This window comes from Trichomycterus rosablanca, chromosome 13 (assembly GCF_030014385.1).
Source record: "Trichomycterus rosablanca isolate fTriRos1 chromosome 13, fTriRos1.hap1, whole genome shotgun sequence".
NCBI lineage: Eukaryota > Metazoa > Chordata > Actinopteri > Siluriformes > Trichomycteridae > Trichomycterus > Trichomycterus rosablanca.
In genome coordinates this window covers 9,326,993-9,353,966 of record NC_086000.1, presented here as the reverse complement: position 1 = coordinate 9,353,966, position 26,974 = coordinate 9,326,993, and the positions used below count along the sequence as shown (strand labels likewise).

Genomic DNA, 26,974 nt, shown 5'->3' with positions numbered 1-26,974 from the left:
TGGTAGCCAGTGTAGTTGCCTAAGAATGGGAGTGATATGAGCAGAACGATTTGAATGAGTGAGGACCCTGGCAGCAGGGTTTGAATACAGTATGTTAAAAGCAATTAATAAATAGTAATGACACCTTTACCGATACAACCGAATGCCTTCTATGCCTGTAGAAGCCTGTAGTCCTTTATATGGATGTAGTAGCATTTTGACCCACTTTTGTTCTTTAGCATAGTTGCTTTAATGTGGCCACATTAAATCAATGTGGGCATTTAAGCTTTAAATGCCTGTTAAGGGTTCTGCCACAGAATCTTAATGAGACTGTCTAGTCTGCTCTTAAAACCTTTTAAGACGGTGGCTCTGGTGCTTTAGACTTTTGTCTTGTCACTAGGGATGTAACGATGCACCACAAGACAGTTAAAAATCGATTCACATGTGTAACGATTCAAATCGATTTACATGTATAATGAATCGATATTCACTTTAAACAGCAGAGGGCACTGGCACTATTCACGTCGCCTGGTTGACGTCACTACAGGGTTGGCAGGTTTGGAATTTTCCAGCCAAATTTATTTATGTGTTTATTTCATTTCAGGTTTTTTTTTACACAAAAAGGGAAATGTGCAGCATATGCATTTGTACCTACCTCAAAAACAAAAGGGCATTCATTATTTACATAAATAAAAGATAAGCACAAATACAGTATTTTATTATTTTTTAAAAAGATAAATAATAAAAGGAAACTTTGTCATAATTTGTCTTCAATTTAATTTTGTTTAAAAAATTGGGGGAAAAATCATATCGTGAACCTAGTATCGTGAATCGCAGCACATCGTGGGTAGAGTGTATCGTTACATCCCTAGCAATAATTGTACCGAGGTTCACATTATTTAAAATTTTTAACAGTACCTAATTGTTATTTTAAATAATACAATCCTCTTACTTCCTCAGGACCTACGTGGCTTTCCACTAACCTGGGAATCCTGACCTGTATAGAATGTTCTGGGATCCACCGTGAGCTTGGTGTGCACTACTCCAGGATCCAGTCTCTCACACTGGATGTCCTCAGCACCTCTGAACTCTTGGTTGGTGGTTCATATTTGCTAATATGAAACGAACTGTTCCGCCGCTCCACATCATGAGCACTAGACATCGACGCTAGCGTTCTTTGTACATGCATTTGCAGCCTTTTTTCTCTCCTTATTTCTTTATTTTGGGTCATCCTAAACTGTCCTAAAGCAAGTCATTACACATTAATGATTTTATGCTTTGTTATGTCGTTAGTGTTAATACAGAAGATAATACAGCTGTTGGTCACATTGAAAGAGGAATATGCCTGTTTAAATGCCTGCTTGCTGAGCTTGCGTTCTCACTATCCTCTGGGACACTACTCCAGTTCTACTGGCTAAGCTAACAGGGGCATTTCCATATTAATTCACATTATGAAATTGAAGCTCAGGGTAAAATGATCACTTATTTTTGGCCACATGCTGTAAATATACTGTATATTCGATCAATGCTGTCGGTTGTAAAAAAAAACCAAGCTAACCGTTCTAATCTAATCTGAACTGAGAGCAGAGCTTACCCTCAGTGCTATGTAGAGAAAGCTGGTGTTGTGCTAATTTATTACTTAGCAACAATCCACCCAATTAACTGTAATGGTTGTATTCCTCAGTTTAAGGGTTTTCATCAACTCAGGGTGTGTTGATGTGTTTGTCATTGTGTGTATGGGTGTGTCCTGCAGCTGGCCAAGAACGTGGGGAATGCAGGATTTAACGAGATCATGGAGGCAGGTCTGGATGCAGAAGATGTGGTCAAACCAAATCCAGCCAGTGACATGTAGGTCATACTTTCTATTTCTATTTAACTTTCTGTGCTTTTGTCTGCTTACTAATTTATGTACATGTCTCTTTGTGCTTTATTGTTAGCCATGGCTGTCAATTATTGTAACACATTTAAACTAAATGTCAATTAAATAAATGGTTTTTATGCCACAAATTTTTCTTTGACACATGGTGTCATCAGCTACTTAACTTAAGTCTGATGCACTGAGTCTCATGACAATTCCAATTTATCCTATTGGCTAAAATGTGTTTGTGTTGGAAAAATGCATCTGTGAATCAAAGATAGCAACACCCATGAAATGAACATCCTGGACAGGGTGCTCGGGTGGCACAGCAGTAAAACACCAGCCAGCCACCAGCGCTGAGATCTCAGCTCTGCTATCAGTTGGCCAGGTGCCTACAAAGACACATGATTGGCTGTGTGTTTGTAGGCTGAAACAGGGTTTTTTGTTGCTGGTGCAAGTTCGGCCTCGGCTGACTGACCAAGGCGCCTGCACGGGTGCCAGTGCATGGCTCGCTGCACGCTTCACTGTGCTTCATAAGACCCCACCCCTGGCTTTTCAAAAGAAGCGATTGGCAGCTGTCCCTGGACCTCCTCGATCGGGGATGGCATCAGCGACAAGAGAAAACAACAAAGAATTGATCAAAAAAGAACATTCTGGGATTATCTGTACTTCAAGAAAACTCCGCTGCTGTGAACCACGTTCTGCAGTTTATTAATGCCTCCATGTCTCCACTGTACACTGTACAATTGCTGTTTTAAAAGGGTTTGTTCCTGTACACTAACATTTCCTCTTCTATGTTTCTCAGGCAGGCCAGGAAAGACTTCATCACAGCGAAGTACACAGAGAAGCGCTTTGCTCGGAAGAAATGCCCGGACGCTTCATCCAGACTGCGCACTCTGTGTGATGCTGTTAAAGCTCGAGACATCTTCACCCTCATCCAGGTCTATGCTGAGGGAGTTGACCTTATGGAGCCCATTCCTCTGGCCAATGGACATGTAAGTCTGAGAACTGCAATAAGAGAATTGGCAATGAGAAAAATAGGTGAAAAAATGAGGGGGGGGGGTCATAGACCGGCTCAAAGAAGGTGTTATTACAGTTTGGGTATTTGTAATACACTGTATATACACTGTATGACTAAAAGTAAGTGAACACCTGAGCTAGTTGGCAATCATGCCTGACCTTGGCTTTTACAGCCTCTACTGTTTTATAAAGGCTTTTCATAGGATGAAAGGGCAGTGGGCCCTTGGCGATTTGTATCAGTCAGTTAAAATTGTATTTGTGATGTCAGAACGCCTTACTTTTATTAGAAGTACCAATTGGCTTCAAGGGTGTTTATTGTGGTTAAGATTAGGACTCTAGACTTCCTCCACACCAGCCTCACCAAGTCATTCTTTTGTGGAGCTCACTTTGTGCACAAGGACACAGTCATGCTCAAATAATAAAGGGTCTTCAACAAAATGTTGGCACTAAGTTAGAAGCATTTTGCACTATTACACCTGAGTTACAAGATTTAAAATGGGTGTACACATACTTTAAGGCCAGTGGTTCTCAACCAGGGGGCCGAGGCACCCTAGGAAGCCTTAGCGGGGGGTCCCATTGCATTTAATTGACATGAGTAAAAAATAATCACACATAATGGGATGGGAAATCAATTGGCTATTGGCATATGTAATGTAGATCTATTTTAAACTGCCTAAACTGCTTAAACTGATTTATTTTAAACTGTAAAATTTTTTACTCATGTCACTCCAGTTCTAAAATCTCTACACTGGCTTCCGATTAGTTACAGAATAGAATTTAAAGTGCTGCTACTGGTCTATAAATCAATGAATGGGTTCGGCCCAGAATACATCTCAGAAATGTTTAGAGAATATAAACCCAGTAGATCTCTTAGATCCATGGACTCAGGTCAGCTAGTCGAGCCCAGAGTCCAAACTAAACACGGTGAAGCAGCATTTAGCTGTTGGGCTGCATATAACTGGAACAGACTGCCAGGAGATATTAGATGTTCCTTAAATGTAGAAATGTTTAAGTCCAGGTTAAAACATTTTCTTTTATTTTGTGCCTATGATTGAGCTAAAAAAAATTTCTATTACCCTCATTTTACCATATTTCTTTTAGTTTTTCATGCTCTTAATAATTCTTTTTATAGAGTAGTGTACATTCTAAATTGTAGTGTATATTTTACTATATTTTCTTTTAGTTTTCATGTTTTAATTGCTTATCTCTTTTGTTTTAATTTCGTATTTCCCAAATTATAGGGTATATTGTACAATATTTTCTTTTAATTTTTCATGTTCTTAATTTTTTATCTCTCTTGTTTGAATTTCATGTTGTCTTAATTGTAACTAAATGTTTGCAAGAAGTCTTTCTGAGGTTCTAGATCTCAGGAATGTTTTAATGCTTTTAATTAATTTTTTTCTTTATGTAAAGCACTTTGAATTGCCACTGTGTATGAAAGGTGCTATACAAATAAACTTGCCTTGCCTTGCCTTGCCTTGCCTATAGCCTACTGTGGGTCTTTGAGACTGGACACATAGTTGCTCACCACAAAAGTGCTGCAAAGGTCAACAGACAGCGACTATGAAAGATTCTGATTCAGTTGTTGATGCAGATCCCGCTAAAGTACCAGATACAAGGAAACCAAAATCAGAAAGATATTTACCTTCATACTGGATTCATTGGATTTCCTATGAGCAAGAACACAATACCTTGTGTATATCATAATGGGGTCCCAGAAAATCTTTTTAAACACAGGGTGGTCTAAGGGACCTTATTCAGGCCATATAAATTTAATTGGAAAAGAATATCTTTTTCTGTTTTAGCTGGTGACCACTTACAGCAGCCTACTAGGTTGCCTTGTGCCCAGCATGCCTGATCATTACTTTATAGACTGGAGACAAAAAGATCTCTGATTTCTCAGGCACTGACCCTAGTGATTTCCTTTAGGTTAAAGTAAGGTATTATTTTTTTTGCAGGAACAAGGCGAGACAGCTCTGCACCTGGCTGTTAGACTGGTGGACAGAACCTCACTCCACATCATCGACTTCCTCACCCAGAACAGGTAAGAACCTCATAAAAAGCGTAACTGTAGTCATTCTAGTGTTAAGGAGAAAAGCATCTTGTTTAATTCAGTAGGCGTGTGCAGACTAAACCACTGTAGTCTAATTAACGACGACGATCAGAATGTTTGTCTCTCTCAGTAGTCCATTAAATAGAATTGGTTTTATGTTTTTAGCGTGAACCTGGATAAACAGACAGTGAAGGGGAGCACAGCGCTGCATTACTGCTGCCTGACGGACAACAGCGAGTGTCTCAAGTTGCTCCTGAGAGGCAAGGCCTCCATAGACATAGGTAAGAATAAGCTGCTTGCTCTGTTTTTCTTTCCTGAAATGATTGGACATGTTTTCAATCTAATAAGGGTCTGATAAAGGTTTCCCAGATGTCTTGTTTTATTTGCTTTCATGCTCTTGGATTATTTTGCTGCTTGGCAGAGAGCTGTTTTGAGAGCTGGATGTGCTGATAAGAGTTGGGATTCATGGCTGGCACCAATCGTGCTGTTGAATGTGGGAATTGTGCTAATGAATCCCCTAGTTAGTTTATAGAGGAGCTGATCCAGAACTGGAATGCCTTTTTATTTGTGAGTGTGTTTGCTGTGTTTTGGGGATGAAATGTACAGTTTGTGAAAAAAAAAAAGTGTGTGTGAAAGGAGCCGCCACGATCGATAATCACATTATACCACATTCATAGCCACAAAAAGGAGGACATTACACCCCAAAAAGGAGGACATTTACACCCAAAAGGAGGACATCATACCAGGAACAGGGGGACATGATACTGCAACACAGAATAAAACCATAACCCATATAACAGAGTTTTTTACCAATTTAAGCAAGAATTCTATAACAAATTACTGTTTTACTCACTAAATGTTGTGTCTACTTTTGATATTTAAGTCCGTTCCTCGCTGCCTCCAAAAGTTTACTTTTTGGCATTTTCACAGCGTTCCTGAGCATGAGAACTGACTAACTGACTCTATTAGAGGTGCATACAGACCAGAGCGAGCGAAATTCAACCACCCAATCACAGACTAGCATTTAGAGGGCGGACCTTCTGCGATTGGCCAGTGGTAGCACTATAAGCAGTCAAATAAGGCTGTTAAACCATTGAAATACAAAGCATTTGTTTTGATGTGTACCCGAGCCAATGACAGATAATATTGATCAAAAATGAAACCAGTCCGCTCCAAAAGGAGGATTTTTCAGTGTCCGTCCTAGCGTTGCGTGGATGGAGGACTGGCAGCTGAAAAGCCGGACTGTCCGACCTAAAACCGGACGGCTGGCCACCCTACCTAGAATAAATTAGCATCTTTTGTAGCTTGTATTCACACCTTGCAATTAGTGTTTTCAGATGGGATTTAAATGAACAAATGAAGGAATCAAACCTGCATGGTCACATGTGTAGACACCATGAATCCAGTACATCTTAATCACAAGTTGATTATAAACATGTTTGAATGAATTCCTTTTGCATTAAATCAACCGCTAAACTGCAAGTTGCAGCCTAGCAGTTAAAATACTGGACTGAAAGGCTGAGTTAAGCCCCATCACTGCCAGATTGCCACTGTTGGCCTCTTGAGCGAGGCCCTTAACCCTCAATTGCTTAGACAATATATACTCTCACAGTACTGTAAGTCGCTTTGAATAAAGCATCTGCTAAATGTAGAAAATGTAAATGTACATTTTTTCTGGATGAATTACAGCTAACGAGGCAGGTGAAACCCCATTGGACATTGCTAGGAGACTTAAACACCTGCAGTGTGAGGAGCTGGTGAGTTGTGTTGACTACAGTTATTTCTGCACCTGGTTCAGCGTAGCACTTAATAGATGGATTGTAATTCGGTCATGTGTAATCTGTGTGCAGTTAAACCAGGCACTGGCCGGCAAGTTTAACGCCCACGTGCACGTGGAATACGAGTGGCGGCTACAGCACGAAGACCTGGACGAGAGCGATGAAGATTTGGATGAGAAGGTACATGTCTGTTCAACTGGTCTATAGCAGCCGACTGCTTTTGCTTTGTGGAAGCACTGTTCCGTTTAAGTGAAATTATGCAAACGCTACCAGTCTCAGTCTTTTTAGGATTTTGATTTGCAAATTCACACAAATTCTACCATTTCTTGCTGATTTTCCAGTGTTGACCATTTTCAACACTGTCCAATTGTCCAATCGCTATACTATAAGTAAGTCAGCTAGAATGCTTTTTCACTTCTGTTAGCAGAGAACTGAGAACTGACCAGCTGACCAGTGTTCCAGCCAAAATGAGAGGAACTAAGTCTGTTTCTGCATAATCCTCTGTCTTAATTTACCCTGAAAGGTATTCCACCAGGTTTCCCTCTGGCCCTTTTACCACCTTTGGGTATTCAGTCTATTGCGACATGAGCTGGTCTCTATCAGTACAGTATACATTACCAGCCCAGCGCCATCTTCGCTGTGCAATGATGTCACAAAGATTCTCGGCGTTGGCTCTGTTTAACAGTTCTTAATGAGATACGTGGTCTCTCCATGTAAGGTGTAGTAAGAATCTGAGACAGCGCCAGTGATAAACTTCTAATTTATGTATCATGCTGGTAGGCTCATTCCACGTTTCACAGGCATATCGCAGAATCGGTACAACAATTGACATGAACGAGCGTTTTTTGATTTGTGTGCTTCTAAAATTTAGTGACCATATTGATTGAAGTTGATGAAAGACGGTTTCAGCTTACCGATTAGTTTTCAGCAAAGATTACTGAAATATTAGTCCGACATAATCCTGCTTGTATTGTTTGCTGCTGTCTGATAATGCGGCAGCCGTCTTAACCTGTCACGCTATGATTAATCAGTAAATTCTACTGTCAACTTGCTGTGTAGTGATTAACTGTTGCTGTTCAAACTGAACGCTTTCACTCCCTATGCTTTGAAATCTCACTTAAGATGTCAAAATTCCCTGTGTAGTCCACTGTACAGGGCAATATTGGGGTGATTGAAAAGCACTTATACAGTTTCATCAGACCAGGCATGCATTTAAGTTATTGTAGCTTGCCTGTCAGCTCAGATCAATCTGTCTATTCTTGCTGAACTGCTTCTTACTGAGTGTTTTTTTTTTTCATTTTACACATACAGTATATACATACACATGATTTGAAGGAACCTTTGTAAAGAATCTGTCTGTAACCTTTACATGTGCAGCCCAGTCCACTGCGGCGTGACGAGAGACCGGTCAGTTGCTACACTCCTGGCAGTTCAGTGCTGCAGCCCAGTACTGCGGGTCCTTTCAAGGAAAAACAGCAGCGCTCCTTCATCCCCAACCTGGTCAACAATGAGACATATGGGACCATCCTTAACACCAGCCCAACCACTGGGACTGTGCTGTCCACCTCTGCTCCTCCACTGCCTCCCAGAAATATAGGTAAAAGATAAGTAAGAGCCAAAGTTTTTGTAGGGCCTCCTACCACCACCAGTAATATTTGTACAGTAAACTACTAATGCCAAAAGTACGTAACCACACACTGCGTCAGACTGAGGAGCTCAGTGACTTTTATAAAAGCACACATGCTCAAGTTTTGAATGTGTTGTTTGTGTTGCTGTTTACAGGTTGTTGATCAATGATCAGCTTTCATTTTGTTAAATAGGTTAAGCTCTACAAATCAGTTTGATACACCAGTATAAACGGTTATTAGTCATTGGGTTGTTTTTTAAATATTGCCATGTGATGTTCGTTATTTACCCATGATAAACTGTTAATTAACAGCATTAAATACGCAGCTTTCAGATCCATAGCTTTTACAGGGTGCAGTGTGGAGTCTCTCCATCCTTTTAATATGACTCACATTGTGCCATGTCCTTACAGACTTTAATGTAATTAAGCCCAAAAAAGAGAACCGCTTGTCTGGAGCCAAGCTAGATCCAAGAACAAAGGTGCATTATCAGACTTTCCCCTCTTCTCTGAAAGAACAAAAAGCTGTCTCTTCAGGGCTGCAGGGTTTTTTTTTTTTTATCGTTCTGAAAGACTATCATCAGACCAATTTTTTATCTCTTTCCTGTTGCAGGGCAGTTGGCCGCTCTCAGTGCAGTTCATCAGGGTTCATCAGCGTGGAAACCCGGCTCTATAGATCTCTCAGGCAGGCAGAGATCCTCCTCAGATCCACCCAACATGCACCCACCTATACCACCTATGAGAGTCACCTCCGCCTCCTGTGAGTCTGTACAGCAATAAGTAACAGATGAAGTACTTCTGAACATTAAACAATGATATTTAAATGTTTACATTCTTCTGGATGGTCAGTTAGGGGTAAAACATTGGTGGGTGGGTTGAATTTTATTACACAGTAGTAAATTTACTTACATTGCACAGGAGCTTGCAGCAGTATGAATTGATCATGTTTATTTTTCAGAAAGTGCCTACAAGTAGAGATTTGGGTTTGCTGTTTATTGCTTCATGGATAGGTCATTAATGATGTGCTGTTTATCTTTAAAAAAATAAGGAAATTAGCATCCACTTAATATACAATACTGGCTTAGCTGTTTTAAAAAGGTAACTAGCTAGACACCAAACCATGCTGCAAAAGAAGCTTGTATTCTTCAATACAAGCGGGTGTTAACGCTACCTCTGTTTCTGTAACTGTGGTTCCTTTAACTGTAGGCTAGCTGATGATGCGACTTTCTTACTATGTAGCTCATAAATAGCAAGCAGCTTGGTGAGCACAAGCAGATTACACTCATGTGTACCAGTGACAGATTTGTGCTAATTTACTAGCAGTTGATAACATATATACATATGCTTTGTATTTTGTAACCCTGCATTTGTAACCCTGTGTTATCTGTGCAGTTGTAGTGCCGACAGCGCCACCTTCTGCAGCCAAGACAGCCAACATGAGTAAAACGGCACCAGTGTCTCAAAGCCAGAGCATAACCAGGACACCCATTGCAAGGTCAGAACCTTAAAAAATCAGATCTAAAGTTAGGATTAGCAGATAAACAGAAATAAGCATCTAGGGTGCTAGGAATGCAGCACAGCCATCGACCAGGTCGGTCATCCACAATGATCATGATTGGCCGTGATTGAGGAAAGAAAGGTCGGATGGGGTCTCTTCCTACTGTGGCTGTGGGAACCAAACACTGGTAGGTGATGAGAAGTGGCCGCAGACTGGATATGTTCATGACGACTCGCCTCATTCAGATCAATGGTTGTTCAAATGCCAGTGGATTCACAATGGGGAATTGGAAATGACTACATTGGGAGATAAAGGGTGGAAATTAAAAAAAGACAAATTCACACATCCTATGTACCTAGGACATGCATGTTATATATCTTGGCTTTTTCTAACTGCTACTGACATAGCAGACATAGTAGTCGCATTTGCTTTTCGGGACATAATCATATCCACAGCGAGTGTTCCACCAATGAGGTCAGTTTGACCATATGTAGTGCCAAAAAGTTGCATATACCCCATAGCAAAACTAACTGTCGCTATTCTGCCATTATAGTCCTCTAGAGAAAGGATCTGTAAAATGAAGCACTAAAGGAGATTTTCTATTTGATGTTTACAGCTTGGACAAAAGCCCTTCGATGCTGCCAGATCTAGCAGAGAGACCAGGTAGATGTCAAAGAAACAACTTGATCTGTAAGTCTATAGCCATGCATTAAAGGATGATTGAATAAACAGCTTTAAAGCCTAGAGAAATGGAAATTTTGTGTGTGTGTATGCGGTGGGTGTTAACCGTTATCATATCCTTTGTTTTGGTCATCAGCTAAGGAAGTTCCTGGATGCCCTCAGAGAAGTGGTCAGTCCTCAACTCCTGGCCACTTATCAAGGAAAGCATATTCGGTAAGTTTCATTGGAAGGAAATGCCTGAATCAGCAAGGCATTATTTACCTAGGATCTGCCATGTGCGAACTAGATAACTCCATCAAAAATGTAAGCTGATTTAATTACAGACACAGAACAATAGTGTACGACCTTTGGATTGCTAGTCCAGTACCTTAACCACTAGGCTACAACTGCCCTACATGATTATCATTATATGATATTATATGACAGTGATTCTAGTAAATAAAGTAATTTTTATTGAATACTGGGTGGGATAAGTGTGGACATGGAGTGGCGTTGGGTTTAAAAGTTTTAAGGTATTTTTCTCCCATAAGGATGTATGGGAAACCTGTTAATGTGTTCCATGGTCCCATAGAATTGCATATATTTTAGACTAATGTACAATAATGGGGTTATTTTGACACTTATGCACTGAAAATAACAAATATAATATAAAAAACACTGAAATACAATTAAAAACAGGTTAAAACAAAAAACATTATCTTTACTTCTTAATTGTTTCCTTATGCTTCTTAATCGTGGAGATGCTTGATTTTGGAATACCGTATTCTGTTCAGTAACTATAACCGAGCTATAACACAAGTTTAAATAGGAAACAGGAGGAAAATCCAGCTAAACACAGATACATGTGGACGCTTTCAGAGTGAATTTAATGGTTATTCCACGCAAAAGCAGATTCATCTCATATTCACACTTTGATGATGTTTCACTGCACCACTCAAGCCAAGCGCTGAACAAAACGGCAGTCGCACACGCATCAGGTTTGAGGGAAACGCAGAGTTTAAGGGTACAAATTTAACATAAATTTAAGTTTCTAGTTACAAGGTACCACTGTACCAATAAGTACCAGTTTGAACCAATATAAAAATGTTATTCTTATCTAGGTCACAGTGGGTCTATATCTATATACTTTATCTATATCTACTGATTGATCGATGTAAATAGATAACACAATATGGGACACCCCTTCTTATTGGTGTGAGCACAAATTGTTCTTTTCAGTAACATTAATACTTCTTCCATAATGATTTCTAATTCTGTTCATTCAGCTGCTTCAAAAATATGAGATTTGTGTATACATTCAGAATCTTAAAAAACACACTCTGAGATACATCTCAATTCCCTTTTTCATTGTTTTTTCGCGGGCACAGTGGCTCAGTGGGTAGCAAGAAGGTTCTGGGTTCGATCCCCAGGTGGGGCGATCCGGGTCCTTTCTGTGTGGAGTTTGCATGTTCTCCCCATGTCTATGTGGGTTTCTCTCCTGGTGCTCCGGTTTCCTCCCACAGTCCAAAGACATGAAAGTGAGGTGAATTGGAGACACTAAATTGTCTATGACTGTGTTTGACATTAAGACTTGTGTAATGAGTAACTACCGTTTCTGTCATGAATGTAACCAAAGTGTGTAAAATGATGTTAAAATCCTAATAAACAAACATTGTTTTTTCTTCACCTATATTTCAAACACAAAGTAGATGTGTGTATCTTACATCTGTTCTGTATGTCTTGTGTATTAGAAGCAAAGGCCAAAGAGGGTGAAGGCCATCTACAACTGCATGGCCGATAACCCGGATGAGCTGACGTTCACAGAGGGCGAGGTGATCGTGGTGGACGGGGAGGAGGATCAGGAGTGGTGGGTGAGTGTGTAAAAGAATAAAGCAGGAAGAATGACTAAGGTCAGGAACAGGAACAAGAAGCAAGAGAAAGGGACAACATCTTGTTGCCATGGCTGCCTGGACACATGTGTCGGCCTCATTCCTGTTGTGGGAATCTAGAGCAGCTGCTGCTTGCTTTTCCCCACTGGATGTGTTAAATCATTAATCATTTAATCCTCCTCAGAGCCTCATCAACATTACAGGCAAATCATCATCCTCATCATCATCTTCCACCCTCACAGAGTCAGTGCTATTTCATTACAGATGTGCTTAGAGGGTTTTTTGAGAACATGTGTACTTGTTTGTTGTTTATAAGAAAGTCAAGCTGTGCACATGTTCTGTACAGGAAATGAACAAAAAGTTCAGTTTCTTCCACAGGAAATGCCATAAAACTCTTGACCACATTTGGAAGCATATAAGCCTTTTTCCTTTAATAAAGGATTGCATTATTAAGCAATTATAGTTCATTTTAAATAAAAATAATAATCCAGAAGTGGGTGTTTTCAGATCAACAGTGTTACCGTGGTACGCCAAGCACTTTTATTTTTCTATTTAAATGTAAAGAAAATGATCCACTATTTAAAGAAACAGTCCAGCATTTTGCAACCTCATCTCTAACCCTGGATCCCAGTGGTAGCGGACTTTCAAAATTAAGCACTGTGCCACCAAGGAACCCCCTGTATTTGCGAATTAAACACTTAATCTTGGTAGCTCGTACATTTAAAAATGAAACTTCTTTTTTTAGAGATATGTGTTATGTGTATCAAACTGTCAAATAATTTTCGTATGTAAGTAACTAGAATGACTTGTATCGATTTAAAACTTTTTTCAGCTTAAGAATTCGTCAGATCTTCATTGTTAAAGTATAATGGTTCTAGTTTTAAATCTGCAACATTTACCCAAGTTTTTATGACCATACGCCGACCAGGAATAACATTATGACCACTGACAGGTGAAGTGAATAACACTGATTATCTCTTTATCTTAGCACCTGTTAGTGGGTGGGATTTATTAGGCAGCAAGTGAACATTTTATCCTCGAAGCTGATGTGTTAGAAGCAGGAAAAATGGGCAAGCATAAGGATTTAAACGAGTTTGACAAGGGCCAAATTGTGATGGCTAGACGACTGAGTCAGAGCATCTCCACAACTGCAGCTCTTGTGGGTTGTTCCCGGTCTGCAGTGGTCAGGGCTCATTGATGCACGTGGGGAGCGAAGGCTGGCCCGTATGGTCCGATCCTACAGACGAGCTACTGTAGCTCAGATTGGTGAAGAAGTTAATGCTGGTTCTGATAGAAAGGTGTCAAAATACACAGTGCAGCACAGTTGCAGGGCTGTTTTGGCAGCGAAAGGGGGACCAACACAATGATAAGAAGGTGGTCATAATGTTATACCTGAACGGTGTATATTTCCACTAAAATTAAGTTTCCATGATACTACCCCCCACAGCTGCCCAGTATATGATCTGCGGGCATATTCACATTTACATTTTCAACATTTAGCAGACCCTTTATTCAAAGCAACCAACAGTACTGTGATAGTATATTGTCTAAGCAATAGAGGGTTAAGGGCCTTGCTTAAGAGCCCAACAGTGGAAACTTGGCAGTTGTGGGGCTTGAACCAGTGGCCTTTCGATTACTAGTCCAGTACCTTAACCACTAGGCTACAACTGCCCGACATAATAATATACAATACAATAGTATAAGGTATATTTAAAGCACACTTTAAAACGCAACTGATAATGACTTACTGTTTGTTGTTTTCTTCTAGCTGGGCCATATAGAAGGAGAACCGATGAGGAGAGGAGCCTTCCCTGTCACATTTGTACACTTCATAGCAGACTGACAGTCACCGATAATAAATTCAGGCTGAGCAGAAGTCCTTCCTGCCAGCTTGAATCCACATGTGCTCACTAAACATCATCATCTACCTGTTCATCGTTATCATGGAGCTCATGTCTACACTGACTTTCACCAGCCAGCACCGGGGCTAGGTATTAGAGTGACTTGTCCAGTAGCAGTTGATGTTTCTTGTCAATTGTTCTAACACCTAGTAGCTCCTAGATTCTTAAAAGATTGTGAAAGTGCAATCTGCAGTGTTTATGAAGTAGATGCACTTTTAGATTCTTGCCGTTCTGAAAAGGAAAAAGATGAATATTGGACCATGTATAGCCAAGGATTGTGTGCACACAGTGGAACTGTTAATTTATGTAATTTTTACCATCTTTACCTACATATCACTGAAGATGCAACTTTACTCATTTACATTCCATACCCGGCATGACCGAAGTGGATGGACAAGAGGAGAAGCAGGCGAAAATCTAGCAGTTTGGCTTTAAAGAACCCTGCTGCAGGAAAGTTTAGTTTGTCTCCCCTTGGGACTCCCACTGTCCCCATTTCCTCTCGTGCTGTCCCATTTCAGACTGTATAAATAGATCTTCCATTGCTCATACCTGGGAGAGCTGCTGCCCTGCTGTATTTGTATAATGGAGATGTATATGAAGAAAACTGTGTTTCACAGATTTCAAAGACAAACAAAACATTCTACTGTTAAAGGGGAAAGGAACTACAGATTATGATGATCGTGATTGTTCACTGAATGATTCAGATCTGTTTTTTGATCTGCTTTAATAGACTATAGTTTGTTTTAACCCCTGCTTGACTTAGGTCTGGATAGCAGAGTTAACCAGTTATAACTGGGTTCACAAGGATGTTTCTGGCATCTGCCAGTAACACAACATTTGCTATTAATTTTATGATGCAAAATTCTGCTTTGCCACATTATGGTTTGCAAAAGTTATAATTGGTAAGCAAGATATAAAAGAAATTATAATATAAAATCTTGAAAAAGAAACGGTTGTAAACTGGTATCCAGAGCTAAACAGTTTAGCCCAAAAGTTCTTTTTTTTCAAGCAAAAAAGACCAATTGAATGTAAGTGCTTGGACAATAAACCAGTATATATTTTGTTTTTTTTACATTTGGCAAGTTTTATGGCTTTTTTTATTGACGTAAATATCTTTTTTATTATTATTATTCTTATATAAGGAAGAATAATTTAATGCTGTTCTTTTTCAGACGTATGTCTTGGCCACAGCAGCTTCAAAAGTCATTAACTGTGAAATTGTTCAAATAATGAAGGTTAGTAGTACTTACTGTTACTAATAAACCTGAAATATACTTTTAAGGACAGAGGTAGCACAGTAGTACTGGACTAGGTATTGTAAAATCACTGGTTCAGATCCAACTTTTTTGCCTTTAAACAAGGCCATTAACTATAAATTGCATGGATCTATTTAGTATGTAGAGCAGATCGGTTTGAGACAATATTTACTCACGTCACTGGAAAACTCATTTGCTTTCAGAACCACCCACAACAAACCTGCAATATGCCATTCTGACACATCTGCACAGAATGCCCATGTAAACTAATGTTCAGTACATTAAAGTTATGTTCCCCTTTGTCATACAGTGAAAATCGTAGCCTCATGAGGACAGTGTTTTAGCTTTATGGTATAATGGCCATCATCTCTATTAATCTCAAGTTTTAAATTCTTTAGACTAATATTAGGTCAATAATGTCTGCCCAGATTTTAAGATATGTAGAAGGGCAACTGTTTTTTTTTTTTTCAATGTATACTCTATTTGTGGGAAAGTTGGGGAGATAATGGTGCAGTTCTAATCCCCCATCCCACTAAGAAGTGAAGCTTGATGTCATATTATGTGTGATGAAGTTTTGACTTAGTTGCAGAGCAACTCTATGGAATGTGATATAATATTTAATCAAAAAAGCTACATAGTCCCTGCTGAGCTTCAAAGACTGTGATGTGTAAGTTCAGCAGTGAGAATAGACTTGTTATTAACTTTCTGAACTTTTCCAATTACTCACTGGAACCGAATGGGATTTGTCTATCTGGAACTGTAAATAACTTAAGAGTTTATATGTGTATATTTAATTGTTAACATAAAACAGAACTGATACTAAACTTCACTCTTGCTTCAGTGTTTTTAATGCTAGACTGGATATTTAACTTTTGGATCACACATTAGTAATTTCAGAATCCCTAAACCGGGAATTCCCACAGTATATAGTCAGAAGTATGTGGACACCTGGACATCCCATTAAAAAACAACAACAAAAAATATGAATTATAGGCAATATGGATACCTTCCTCCCTTTTTTAAAGCTGTAACAACCTCCATTCTACCCACAACATTTTGGACTGTGTTTGTGGATATGTGCTTGAGCAAGTGTTGAGTAAGACAGCCTGTGGCATGCAATAAAATGTATACACCTGTTAGTAACGGGTTTGGCTAAAACACCTTAATAATTAGAGGGTGTGGTTAATTATAAACTACCACTTCTCTACTTTAAAATGCAACTTAAAAGTAGTAAAGTATTTAGATACATCAACATAACACTGATTGGTTACATTTATTATGTTGATTGTGCTTTTCACCTTGCAACTACCCCGTGAAGGCAATTTTTGTCTCATTGTAATGCTGGAATCATGTCTGCAGACCTTATCTGAGTCATGAATGACCAACAGTTCCTTATGTGTTGTTTTGTGACTTCCTGGATAACGTGCTTTTGGAAAAATTTTGGCAGGCAACCACTTCCTGGAATATTTACCACTGTTCCCATAAACTTAAAAGAGTCTTTGTAACCACACATATAGTTCAATAACTTCATCTTTTTCATGGTTTTTCATCTCTTCTGAATTTTTATTTGATTGCAGTGCTTGTGTTGAGCCATTACCAACTAATTCACATTGCTTAAAAGGTTCTATTTAATTATTCAATAAGAGGTTCAACAGGGCTGGTGGTAATCAAGCCTAGATGAGTACTGTCTAGTAGTTACTAACTGTAACTAAGTGGACGTGCCCAGGGTGTATCCCTTGCACTTAGGTTACTGAAAATGCATGTAGTTAAACTACAAAACATGAGCCAAGAGTTAAACAAGAGCCCCACCTAGTGGATCGTAGAGAAGCTTTACAACAGTAGATACTAACAGTGTTTAAAAAGGCCACTCACTGGTATAGGATTTGATCAAGACGTATTTACTGCAGCCTAAACAGCTTTTTAAAATCAACCTTTTATAAACACATGTGGTTTTAAATCCTATTCAGTCTGATCGTGCGCATTCTTGATACCAAAGCTAGTGATATAACATGGCATGTCATTCTGTTACCTCTTGTCTATTATAGGGCGGTACAGTGGCTAAGTGGGTAGCACTGTCGCCTCACAGCAAGAAGGTCCTGGGTTCGATCCCCAGGTGGGGCGGTCCGGGTCCTTTCTGTGTGGAGTTTGCATGTTTTCCCTGTGTCTGCGTGGGTTTACTTCGGGTGCTCCGGTTTCCTCCCACAGTCTAAAGACATGCAAGTGAGGTGAATTGGTGATACTAAATTGTGTATGACTGTTTGATATAACCTTGTGTGTGAACTGATAAATCTTGTGTAGCGAGTAACTACCATTCCTGTCATGAATGGAACCAAAGTGTAAAACATGATGTTAAAATCCTAATAAAACAAACAAACTTGTCTATTTTACAACTGTTTGAGCCAAGTATGCTCATGTAACATACATGGGTATGGGCTGTCCGAAGACCTTTGCGTTTACCTAATTTGCTGAAGTCGAGTAAACAACAACTAGAATAGACTTCAGCCAGCACTGTAATATATAAATCTCGATCTGTAAAACCTCATCATCAAAAATGATCATAGTCCAGTGGCGTAACTAGGAGCTCATGGGCCCCAGTGCAAAAAAAAAAAAAAAAAAAAAATTTGGGCCCCCTCAACAATGTCAGATGTCATCAAAATGTCATACATATACAGTATATATGCTGCTAAAAGTGGTACAACCGGTTATTGAAGGGGCAATTACTTTTTTCATAAGGGTGATGTGGGTGTTTGGTAACTTTATCCCTTACATTAATTGTTTAACAAAAGTGTAGTGTTTACCTTTTGTGTAACATTGAAATCATTTAGTGTGTCAAATTTTAGCCAATCAAAAGGGGGGACTATTGCATTTTTCATCTGTTCATTTGCTAGAGGGGAGGGGTGTTTGTTAATATGGCTGTTTGTGTGTGTTATATAAACACTGTGTGTATGTAGGTGCATTACTGAGTTCAGGTTTAAGAAGTACCAGCCACTTGCCATTGCATTGTTCGAGTAACGAATGGTGGCTCTATTAATCTATATATACACAAGCCACAGCTGGCTCATTTTACCCTGATTCATTGTGTGACACCTGGCCAGTGGAAAAAAAAAAAAAGCAGTTAGGCAAAAAGCTCACTCTTGTGTTGATTGCTAAATACAGTTACAAAGCCACCCCCGATGTAATGAGCGTTTTTAAAATAACATTTAAAAGTAACTTTGAACTCAAAATGTAACTTTTATTGTACCGTATTAACAGACCCATTCAAATCTGGATCCGAAAATTATGGAGGACCAGAAAAACGTTGTCTGTTACAAACACTGAAAAACAGACCACCCCAGCATTCCATCCACAGGCTACAGAGAGCTGGATTTTCCAGCATGATCACTGAGCAGTCCTTGTGCTCTTTCGTACTCACTGTAATTACTGTACCGTTGATAGTATTAATCCCACGAGATGCTCAGAAACTGCAGATACCGGGCCATGGCAGAACCGTGCACAGTGCTGTATGCATATTTACATTAAATAAGATTAAATTAGGGTACAAAAATAGAAATGGCCCAACTTGTCAAGCCTTGCCAGACCTTTGGATGATGAAGATGGTGATGATGCTGGTAAAGATTAACAACTTATGTAAACACTATTTTGTTCAGAAATTCCCCTGATTCACTGACATTAAAGCAGATTCACTAAATGTATTCCTACACATAATGGCTATGAGAAGAGAAGCCACTTTTGCATTAAATCAGGTTGAACAGGGCAACTTCTACTGATATTGATATTGTAAACAACAACCAGGGCTTGACATTTTGTTGACATTTAGCTTTAGCTCTGAAAGAAACCTAGCCTTTGGAAGAAGACCGAAGATTCTCAAGATTTCTCGGAGGTCAGAGCACAGTCGAAGGAAGCGGAGAGAACTTTGCAGATCGCCTGGGCTTGCTCCTGTAATAAACAAAAAGGTGTTAAATGTTCATTGTGTGGTACTGTAATTCATTATAATGATTGTCTTCCCTTTATCATGGTTTACATTATAACAGTTTCTCATTCGGAGCCTCAGTTTCTTATTTGTCTGGTAAATACAATTATGGGACAGCTAATATTACAGAATAAACATAATGCTTCCACTATCTTGTCACCACAAAATAACACAGTAGTCCTTAATAAGAAAGAGAGAACTCATCTATAAAAATAAATTTAAAAAAAAGGAAAAAAGAGGTAGTAAATAAACATTCATAATATATACAGGTTACTGACATTATATCTCAGTAATGCTGAAAAATAATCTTGGCGCTCAATACTTAATCATAAAATTATGATTAAAAACTTTTTGGTACAGTAAATTGCAGTCCAAGCAACAATAGACAATAGGTATCTAAAATACTAAATCTTCAAGTTGCTAAATCATTTTCAACCACACCAAATGCAGCTAAAGTGAAAACCATTTTTAGTAATGTTTCTTCCTAAATCAGTTTTTACTGTTTTTTACACAATATCTAGAGTCTAAATGTTTAAATCTAGATCTGTCTATAAGGCAGCATGCAACCTTTAAATAGCTACATACTATCAAAATCATATTAACAATGTTATTAAGATGTGTTAAATTCTTTATTAATTTAGGCTAGAAGTTCATAGGTCAAATGCATTTCTGTGGCACCACTTAGAAGCTCTGATCCCACGCGATATAACTCATAAAGGGGCTATGTAAACAAGCTGCAGAACCAGGTGTCAAAACAAGAAAATAAAATTATGCTGTGCACTGGCTCTGTAGTAAGTAATTTGTATAATCCATAGCCTCATTTCAGCTTACTGCATTGCTGCACTGGTACACCCAGATGTTGAACTCCTGCTGCTTTGCATCAGTGGTGCTGAGTGCCAGGAGGTTCTTTCCGGCTCCGAGGCCGTCATCGTAGCACAGCATGCGCACAATCAGGTAGAGCGGGTGACGATGTAACACAACCTAATGGGAGAGAACCACAGCAGCCTTATGAATATTGATGCAATGTGTGTGCATATATAATATACCCTTAACAATGTATAAGAGCAGTTATTATTGGTGCACATTTTCTGATTAAAATAGAGGCAAAACGTTCCATGATAAATGTGCTAAAAATTACACACGCTATGCTTAGTTTCAAATCTGACATTAAACTGTAATTGTGCATATACAATTTTAAAAGTTGTCTGTATTTGGATTTTCTCCAGGGGTGTCTACTAATTTGGAGAATGAAAGAAAAATAGAGGACATGACCTAATAAACTGGCAACTTTATTTACTAGGTAAAGCAAGAAAAGAAATATGCTGAAACACATCATGAAACGACTTACACACTGGTCCACGGATGCCACTCTGACTCCATATTTGGAGACTCCCAGGATCACCTCTTCTTCTCCAGGCACAAACGGCAGCTTTCCATTTTGCTTTGCATATGCAATAAGGGTTTTCATGAACAAAAAAAAGATATATTAAATAAATACTTACTCTCTGTAATAGAAACTAACCATTTGCAGAGGACCATACACTGTATACCACCGTTCAAGACCACTAGAGGCCGTAGATTATTAAAAGTCTGTGTCATTATGAATGATGTAAAAAAAACTGGACACTCAAAAATGTCCAGGCTAGTTTTACTAACATCATTTTACTAAATAGCTGCAACACTAACAAAGATGTAAGTTACTACAGTTTTAATCTATTATTTAACCCCCCTTGCAAATTAGGTTTATTACCACAATTTACAAACTCTAAGCTGTTTGCAGTATATTCTGTTAGCACATGTTTGTTGACTGTGAGAAAATGTAGCTATTTTCTGTTATGCATAATGTGTAATAATTCTCTTCTGATCAGCGCATTGCTTCTGCTTTTTGGACTATACCATTATATCATTGGTTGGAGTTCTATTCTCCTGACATTACAGTGTTATTACCATGGGCTACTGCATGGAATAAATGGGAAGATATGTTGTACAGGGCAACAGATGGGTTACAGTCAGGAACTGTCAAATAGTCAAATTAATGTGCATGCAAGACAGGTAAACCTTTATGTAAAACCTTTAAGAAAACAGCTCTTGATATTGGCATTAACATTATATTGTGCAAATGCTGTTTGTAAACAACCTGCAAAAGTCCCACTAATTAATTATACACACTGTTAAACTGCACATAAAAAATTAGTATTAGTTTAAACAAACCCCCAGGTTCCAAAAACATGTGTCTGAGCGGTACCTGCGCTGCATCAATATAGCTGACCAGGTCTAATGGCTCCTGCAGAGTCTTGCTCATCTCAAAGTCCAGCTTCTCGATAGCTCCCACATATTTCACCCTAAACTCAGAGCATGCCTCAGACGCACTGTTCCCTACAGGTTTGAGTGAAAAAATCAATACATTTGATTGTCCTTTATTATGAATCACAACATAACAAACTGAGGTGTTTATATGGCAGGTTCAACGGCTAACCTGAGCTCTTGGTGGAGTCTGTATCAAGGCTGGCAACCGTGCTGGATCTGGACAGGCCTCCCAGACTGGAATCTACAGACTACATAAGGGAGGGAACACGTGTTAATGTTGTGACCACACTTCCATCCACCACAGATGAGAAGTGTCTGACAATGGCAGAGCTCACCTTGCTCTTGGTGCTAATCTCACTGCTTTGAGAGCTGCTGCTGCTATGGCGCTTTTTGACCTTGCGGAACATTCTTCACCAAGATACCACATTCTTCACTATGACTCCACGATTCCCAACAGCTGGCACAATCTAAATTCGAGTTAACAAATGTGTATAAAAAAAAAGCAAAGGCTAAAGAACAGTAAGCTTAGTTGGCTATTATTCAGAATGCTTTGGATACTCCGGACACTTTTAAGCCTAAAATACTACAGGCATGTTGGTAGAGTTCGCATGATATTGAAGTCACACTACAAAGCAGGTTAGCCAAGAAGCTGTTTTTTCTTATTTACTAACTGACTTATTCTGACAGCTGATTAATGTGCATACCTAGGAGTAACATGAGATATTTGCATACAGTATATACCTTAACATCACCAGCAATACAATAAGAGACTTGGAAAAGAAGAGTAGGTAGGAACCTCTATAATCCATTTGGAACAGCTAAAGCTGCTACAGGGTGTCCCAAAATGAACTGACATTTTAAATTTGCCACCATTTTTTCATGCAAAGCCTGAGTTAGAGATTTTTAAATGGCTGTCATTAGTAAACGTTGAGGTTAAATCATGAAAGGGTACACAATCGAACAACACGTAGAAATTGTAAAAACTCACATTAAAAATGGTGATGTGAATTGGCCACCAAGATCATGTGACTTGACGCCGTTGGACTTTTTTCTTTGGGGTTATCTTAAAGATAAAGTGTACACCAACAAACCACAATCCATTGAAGACCTCAAAGAAGAAATTCGACACAACAGTGCTGAAATTTCTCAGCAATTATGTCAACGTGTCATGAAACATTTCATCATAAGAGGAACATAAACCAATTGTCTAATTCACTATCTAATGCACTACGTAAGGAAAATAAATTCATATCTAAAATACTATCTAGTGCACTATGTAGGGAACATAAATCCGTTAACTGACATACAATTTAGTGCACTATGTAGGGAACCTAAATCCGTTAACTAATACGCTACCTAAAGCATTATGTAAGAAACATGAGTCTATTATCTAGTACACTTTCTGGTGCACTAAGTAAGGAACATAAATTATTTTCTAATATACCATCCAGTGCACTGTGTAGGGAACATAAATCTATTATCTTTCACACTATCTAGTGCACTATGTAGGGAACATTAATGTGTTTGTGATGCGAACAGTTAGCTTAGTAGCTCAGTTAGCAGCTCCTAAAAGTTCTGTTATCACCCATATCCTCTGGTGTGTGAGAGGTTTTTTAGCTTGGGGGGTCGGGGTCGAGGTCCGGGGGTACATCCCTGAAATGAGTTTTTGGGATGTCTGGGTACGCGCAAGGACGGATTAAGGATAGTCTGGGCCCCCCCCCCCCCCCACCCCGTGCGCCCCCCCCCCCCCAAAAACATAAATAAATTAATACATTAAACAACCTGTCAATAACTAACCCTAACACAACAGGGGCTCTCATAACCAGGGCCCTCTAAAAATATGCCCCCCTCTTTCCTAGGACCCCTAATAGCCAGAAGTCGAAGTCAGAGCAGTGCCACAACGCCTCATCCATTTTCATAAGGGGCCCAAAAGCATGGCTAGGGCCCAAAAGCATGGCTAGGGGCCCCAAAAGCATGGCTAGGGCCCCCAAGAGGCCCTGGGGTCAAAGTCCCTAATAGTCAGAGGATCCTTAAAATTGAGGGCCCTCGGAAATAAAAATATATTGTATCATAAATGTTGATAGGCATCGCAAAATGTTTTGGGCCAGGGCCCCCCCCGGGGCCCCCTGACCTCAAGGGCCCCTGGGCGCTGGCCCCACTGACCCGGTCAGTAATCCAGCCATGTTTACCTACCTATGGATGCCGTTGGGGTGAAAACTCAGTTAATGCCTTATAATGTAAGCGATATAAACATGTTTAATGCAAAAGTAACCGAATTAAACCAGAAATTTGTTCTGACAACCGAGCTCCATGTTCATACATCTTCACAGAACGCAAAAGTTGGAGCTATGTTTTGTTTTCGGCTGTGGGTGAGGTGCCGACTCCACGCTTCTATTCTCGCGTTATTAGCAGGGAAGTCTCGCCACAGTGTGAGCTCGTGAAGATGTGTGTGTGTGTGTGTGTGTGTGTGTGTGTGTGTGTGTGTGTGTGTGTGTGTGAAGTAACGGAAAGCGGTTGCTAGTAGAAACGCTTTACCCAGCCAGCGCCAAACGACTACATTCATTATTCAAAGTTCACTTTCTAATGTTTACGTTAACAAACATGGCGAATTAAAACATAACAACAAAGAGGCGCCGTTCATACCTCAGTTCTGTGCTTCTGTGCTTGAGTTTAGTTTCATTACTGTAAGAGAATATTATCAAAGCGCCGCTGCTCCACTTCTTACTGTTTTGACTAGTGTGCCGATGACACTTCACTTCCTCTCCAGCTCCACCCAGGTACTCTTAAAGGAGCCGCAACCACTTCACTCCAACCGTTAAACAGGATGGCACAAATACTCTCAAGCAGTGGCGGCTCCTGCCAAATCTGTCAGGGGGGGCAATTGTTGCGATGATGGCCAAGGTGACCCGTCCAATGGGTAAAGTAAAGCTTAAATAATTAACATCTTAAGTCATCTGTCAGTTTGCCCTCACAAATAACTTTGAACATGGAGAGACACCAGCTTTACCATTAATCATAAAATGAAGTAAAGCCTTCACACTAACAATTTCATTCAGTCTTCATCAGATAGCATTTTATTTTAGGTGCAGCAGATCCAGAATAAAGATTGGCATCGGGGCTGATGTGTAATGAATAAACAATTGGGGAGATAAAATAAGTGCAATCACAATTCACAATTTAAAAATTACATTACTTACTTGTAATTTACTTGTTACTTATATGACCCCCCCCCCCTTTTTTTTATAGATACTTAATGTTTAAATTTGGTCTGGGTGGCCCTAATTCTTTAGTTGCTAATTTATCCTGATTACACGATGGAGTTGCTCCGAACTGAGGTAACGGTAGTCATGGTGACGAGATCGCTATACCAGGTTACGTGTGACGCAAGCACGTAAGTGCGAGCCCTCCCGGAACCCATAGACCACTGAAGTCGTGTCGTCATTTTGTAGTCCACGCCATGTTGTTATGCCCATATTTGGAAACCCGGGTCTAAGAGAAAATTTTGAATGGGAAAAATGAATGGTGATTTCGAAAATCGCATCCTGTAGTCATAAAAAATGTTCCAAAGCTGTTACGTTTTGTTTTATGGAGATTCTTCTGTCTATTATCACTGGATCCTCTGAATTATGAAGTTGTTAAAGAGTCAAAATATGACTATTGCTACATGTAAGCTAATGCTACTGCGCACTGAATTGATGTCACTAGACTGTAAGCCTCTTAAATAACCGCACGAAGCAGGCAAATTCATTATGATTGTTCCAAGCATCCAGTTAGCTTCCAAAGGAGGACAAATACATGTCCGTCCAGGCTTTGTGCTGGACTGTGGAAAGACAGATAAAAAAACCTGTCTGTCTGCCCTAAAACCAAACCTTTGGACACCCTAGGTCATTGTCTGAGAGGACGCTTAGATGTGCTTCTTGTACATGTTTGACATATTAAGCTGCTGTGACTTTTACATTTACATTACATTTACATTACATTTACATTTTCGGCATTTAGCAGACGCCTTTATCCAAAGTGACTTACAGTACAGTGACACAGGGGCGGCTCGTTCCTTATGGCGATCGGGTGACGCATCACTAAAGGGCGAAAGGGAAGAAATTTTCCTATCACAGCTGTGACTGTTCTGGACAGTCTTGTCTCTGTCTTGTCTCTGAATATCGTGGTCCAATCAGCATCGAGTTGTGTTCCGTGCAGTACCGCCCCCTTTGGGGCGATTTCAGTCTGATTGAAAATCACCCGGATTGCTCTCATAGACTCTCATGTTAAGGCTCTTTTTTTCGAACTGTAGGCACTGCAATACATTCTGAATGGGTTCCGGGAGGGCTCGCACTTACGTGCTTGTGTCACACGTAACCTGGTGTCGCGATCTCGTCACCATGACTACCATTACCTCAGTTCAGAGCAACTCCATCGTGTCATTATGGGAAATGACATTCAGTCATCGTAGTAATCAGGATAAATTAGCAACTTAAGAATTAGGGCCACCCAGACCAAATTTAAACATCAAGCAAGTATCTACAAAGGGGGAAATCATATAAGTTACAAGTAAATTACAAGTAAGTAATGTCATTTTTAAATTGTGAATTGTGATTGCACTTATTGTATCTCCCCAATTGTTTAATTGTACTTCTTTATTCATTGCACATCAGCCCCGATGCCAATCTTTATTCTGGATCTGCTGCACCTAAAATAAAATGCTATCTGATGAAGACTGAATGAAATTGTTAGTGTGAAGGCTTTACTTAATTTTATGATTAATGGTAAAGTTGGTCTCTCTCCATGTTCAAAGTTATTTGTGAGGGCAAACTGACAGATGACTTAAGATGTTAATTATTTAAGCTTTAATTTACCCATTGGACGGGTCACCTTGGCCATCATGGCAACAATTGCCCCCCCCCTGAGAGATTTGGCAGGAGCCGTCACTGCAGTGACAGTATACCGTCTGAGCAATTGAGGGTTAAGGGCCAAACAGTGTCAACCTGGCAGTGGTGGGGCTTGAACCAGTGACCTTCTGATTACTAGTCCAGTATCTTAACCACTAGGCTACAACTTGCTCATACTTTATTTGACCTCTTGGGAGTTGCTTGCTGGTGGTTGATCTCATATCACATGTAAGATGTAAGGTATGTAAGATGCCAGAGCTTTTTGTAGGTGTTGTATGCTGTTGATTGGCTATCA

At 39.6% G+C, this 26,974-nt stretch overlaps 3 protein-coding genes across 6 annotated transcripts in view; 2 read left to right on the top strand and 1 right to left on the bottom strand.

Moving 5' to 3' along the window:
* Positions 1-14,211, top strand: part of asap2a (ArfGAP with SH3 domain, ankyrin repeat and PH domain 2a) — a 117,320-nt gene extending 103,109 nt beyond the window's left edge. The window contains exons 15-28 of the mRNA XM_063006704.1: positions 940-1,073; positions 1,733-1,827; positions 2,643-2,832; positions 4,816-4,901; positions 5,076-5,191; positions 6,600-6,667; positions 6,761-6,868; positions 8,066-8,285; positions 8,926-9,072; positions 9,705-9,807; positions 10,427-10,500; positions 10,628-10,704; positions 12,222-12,341; positions 14,128-14,211. Coding sequence (XP_062862774.1) covers positions 940-1,073; positions 1,733-1,827; positions 2,643-2,832; positions 4,816-4,901; positions 5,076-5,191; positions 6,600-6,667; positions 6,761-6,868; positions 8,066-8,285; positions 8,926-9,072; positions 9,705-9,807; positions 10,427-10,500; positions 10,628-10,704; positions 12,222-12,341; positions 14,128-14,202 — 1,613 coding nt within the window. The 3' untranslated portion in view covers positions 14,203-14,211. The remainder of the gene's footprint in view (positions 1-939; positions 1,074-1,732; positions 1,828-2,642; positions 2,833-4,815; positions 4,902-5,075; positions 5,192-6,599; positions 6,668-6,760; positions 6,869-8,065; positions 8,286-8,925; positions 9,073-9,704; positions 9,808-10,426; positions 10,501-10,627; positions 10,705-12,221; positions 12,342-14,127) is intronic.
* Positions 14,212-18,727: 4,516 nt separating this feature from the next.
* itgb1bp1 (integrin beta 1 binding protein 1) lies at positions 18,728-24,595 on the bottom strand. 3 transcript variants are annotated; one of them, XM_063006885.1, is made up of 8 exons: positions 24,437-24,595; positions 22,782-22,856; positions 22,129-22,260; positions 21,963-22,041; positions 21,732-21,862; positions 20,835-20,927; positions 20,318-20,467; positions 18,728-19,452 (listed from the first exon to the last, which is right to left on the bottom strand). In XM_063006885.1, exons 3-8 carry the CDS (start codon positions 22,198-22,200, stop codon positions 19,381-19,383), a joined length of 597 nt encoding a protein of 198 aa, XP_062862955.1. In that variant the 5' UTR covers positions 22,201-22,260; positions 22,782-22,856; positions 24,437-24,595; the 3' UTR covers positions 18,728-19,380. The 3 variants fall into 3 exon arrangements, with proteins under 3 accessions (XP_062862955.1, XP_062862954.1, XP_062862956.1); XM_063006884.1 differs by lacking the exon at positions 22,782-22,856; XM_063006886.1 differs by lacking the exons at positions 22,782-22,856; positions 24,437-24,595 and adding an exon at positions 23,987-24,007.
* Positions 24,390-26,974, top strand: part of iah1 (isoamyl acetate hydrolyzing esterase 1 (putative)) — a 10,478-nt gene continuing 7,893 nt past the window's right edge. The window contains exon 1 of one of the 2 annotated variants that reach the window (XM_063006883.1): positions 24,390-24,570. In XM_063006883.1, coding sequence (XP_062862953.1) covers positions 24,538-24,570 — 33 coding nt within the window. In that variant the 5' untranslated portion in view covers positions 24,390-24,537. Of the gene's footprint in view, positions 24,571-26,733; positions 26,920-26,974 lie in introns of those variants that run through there. The other variant, XM_063006882.1, reaches the window with a different exon arrangement.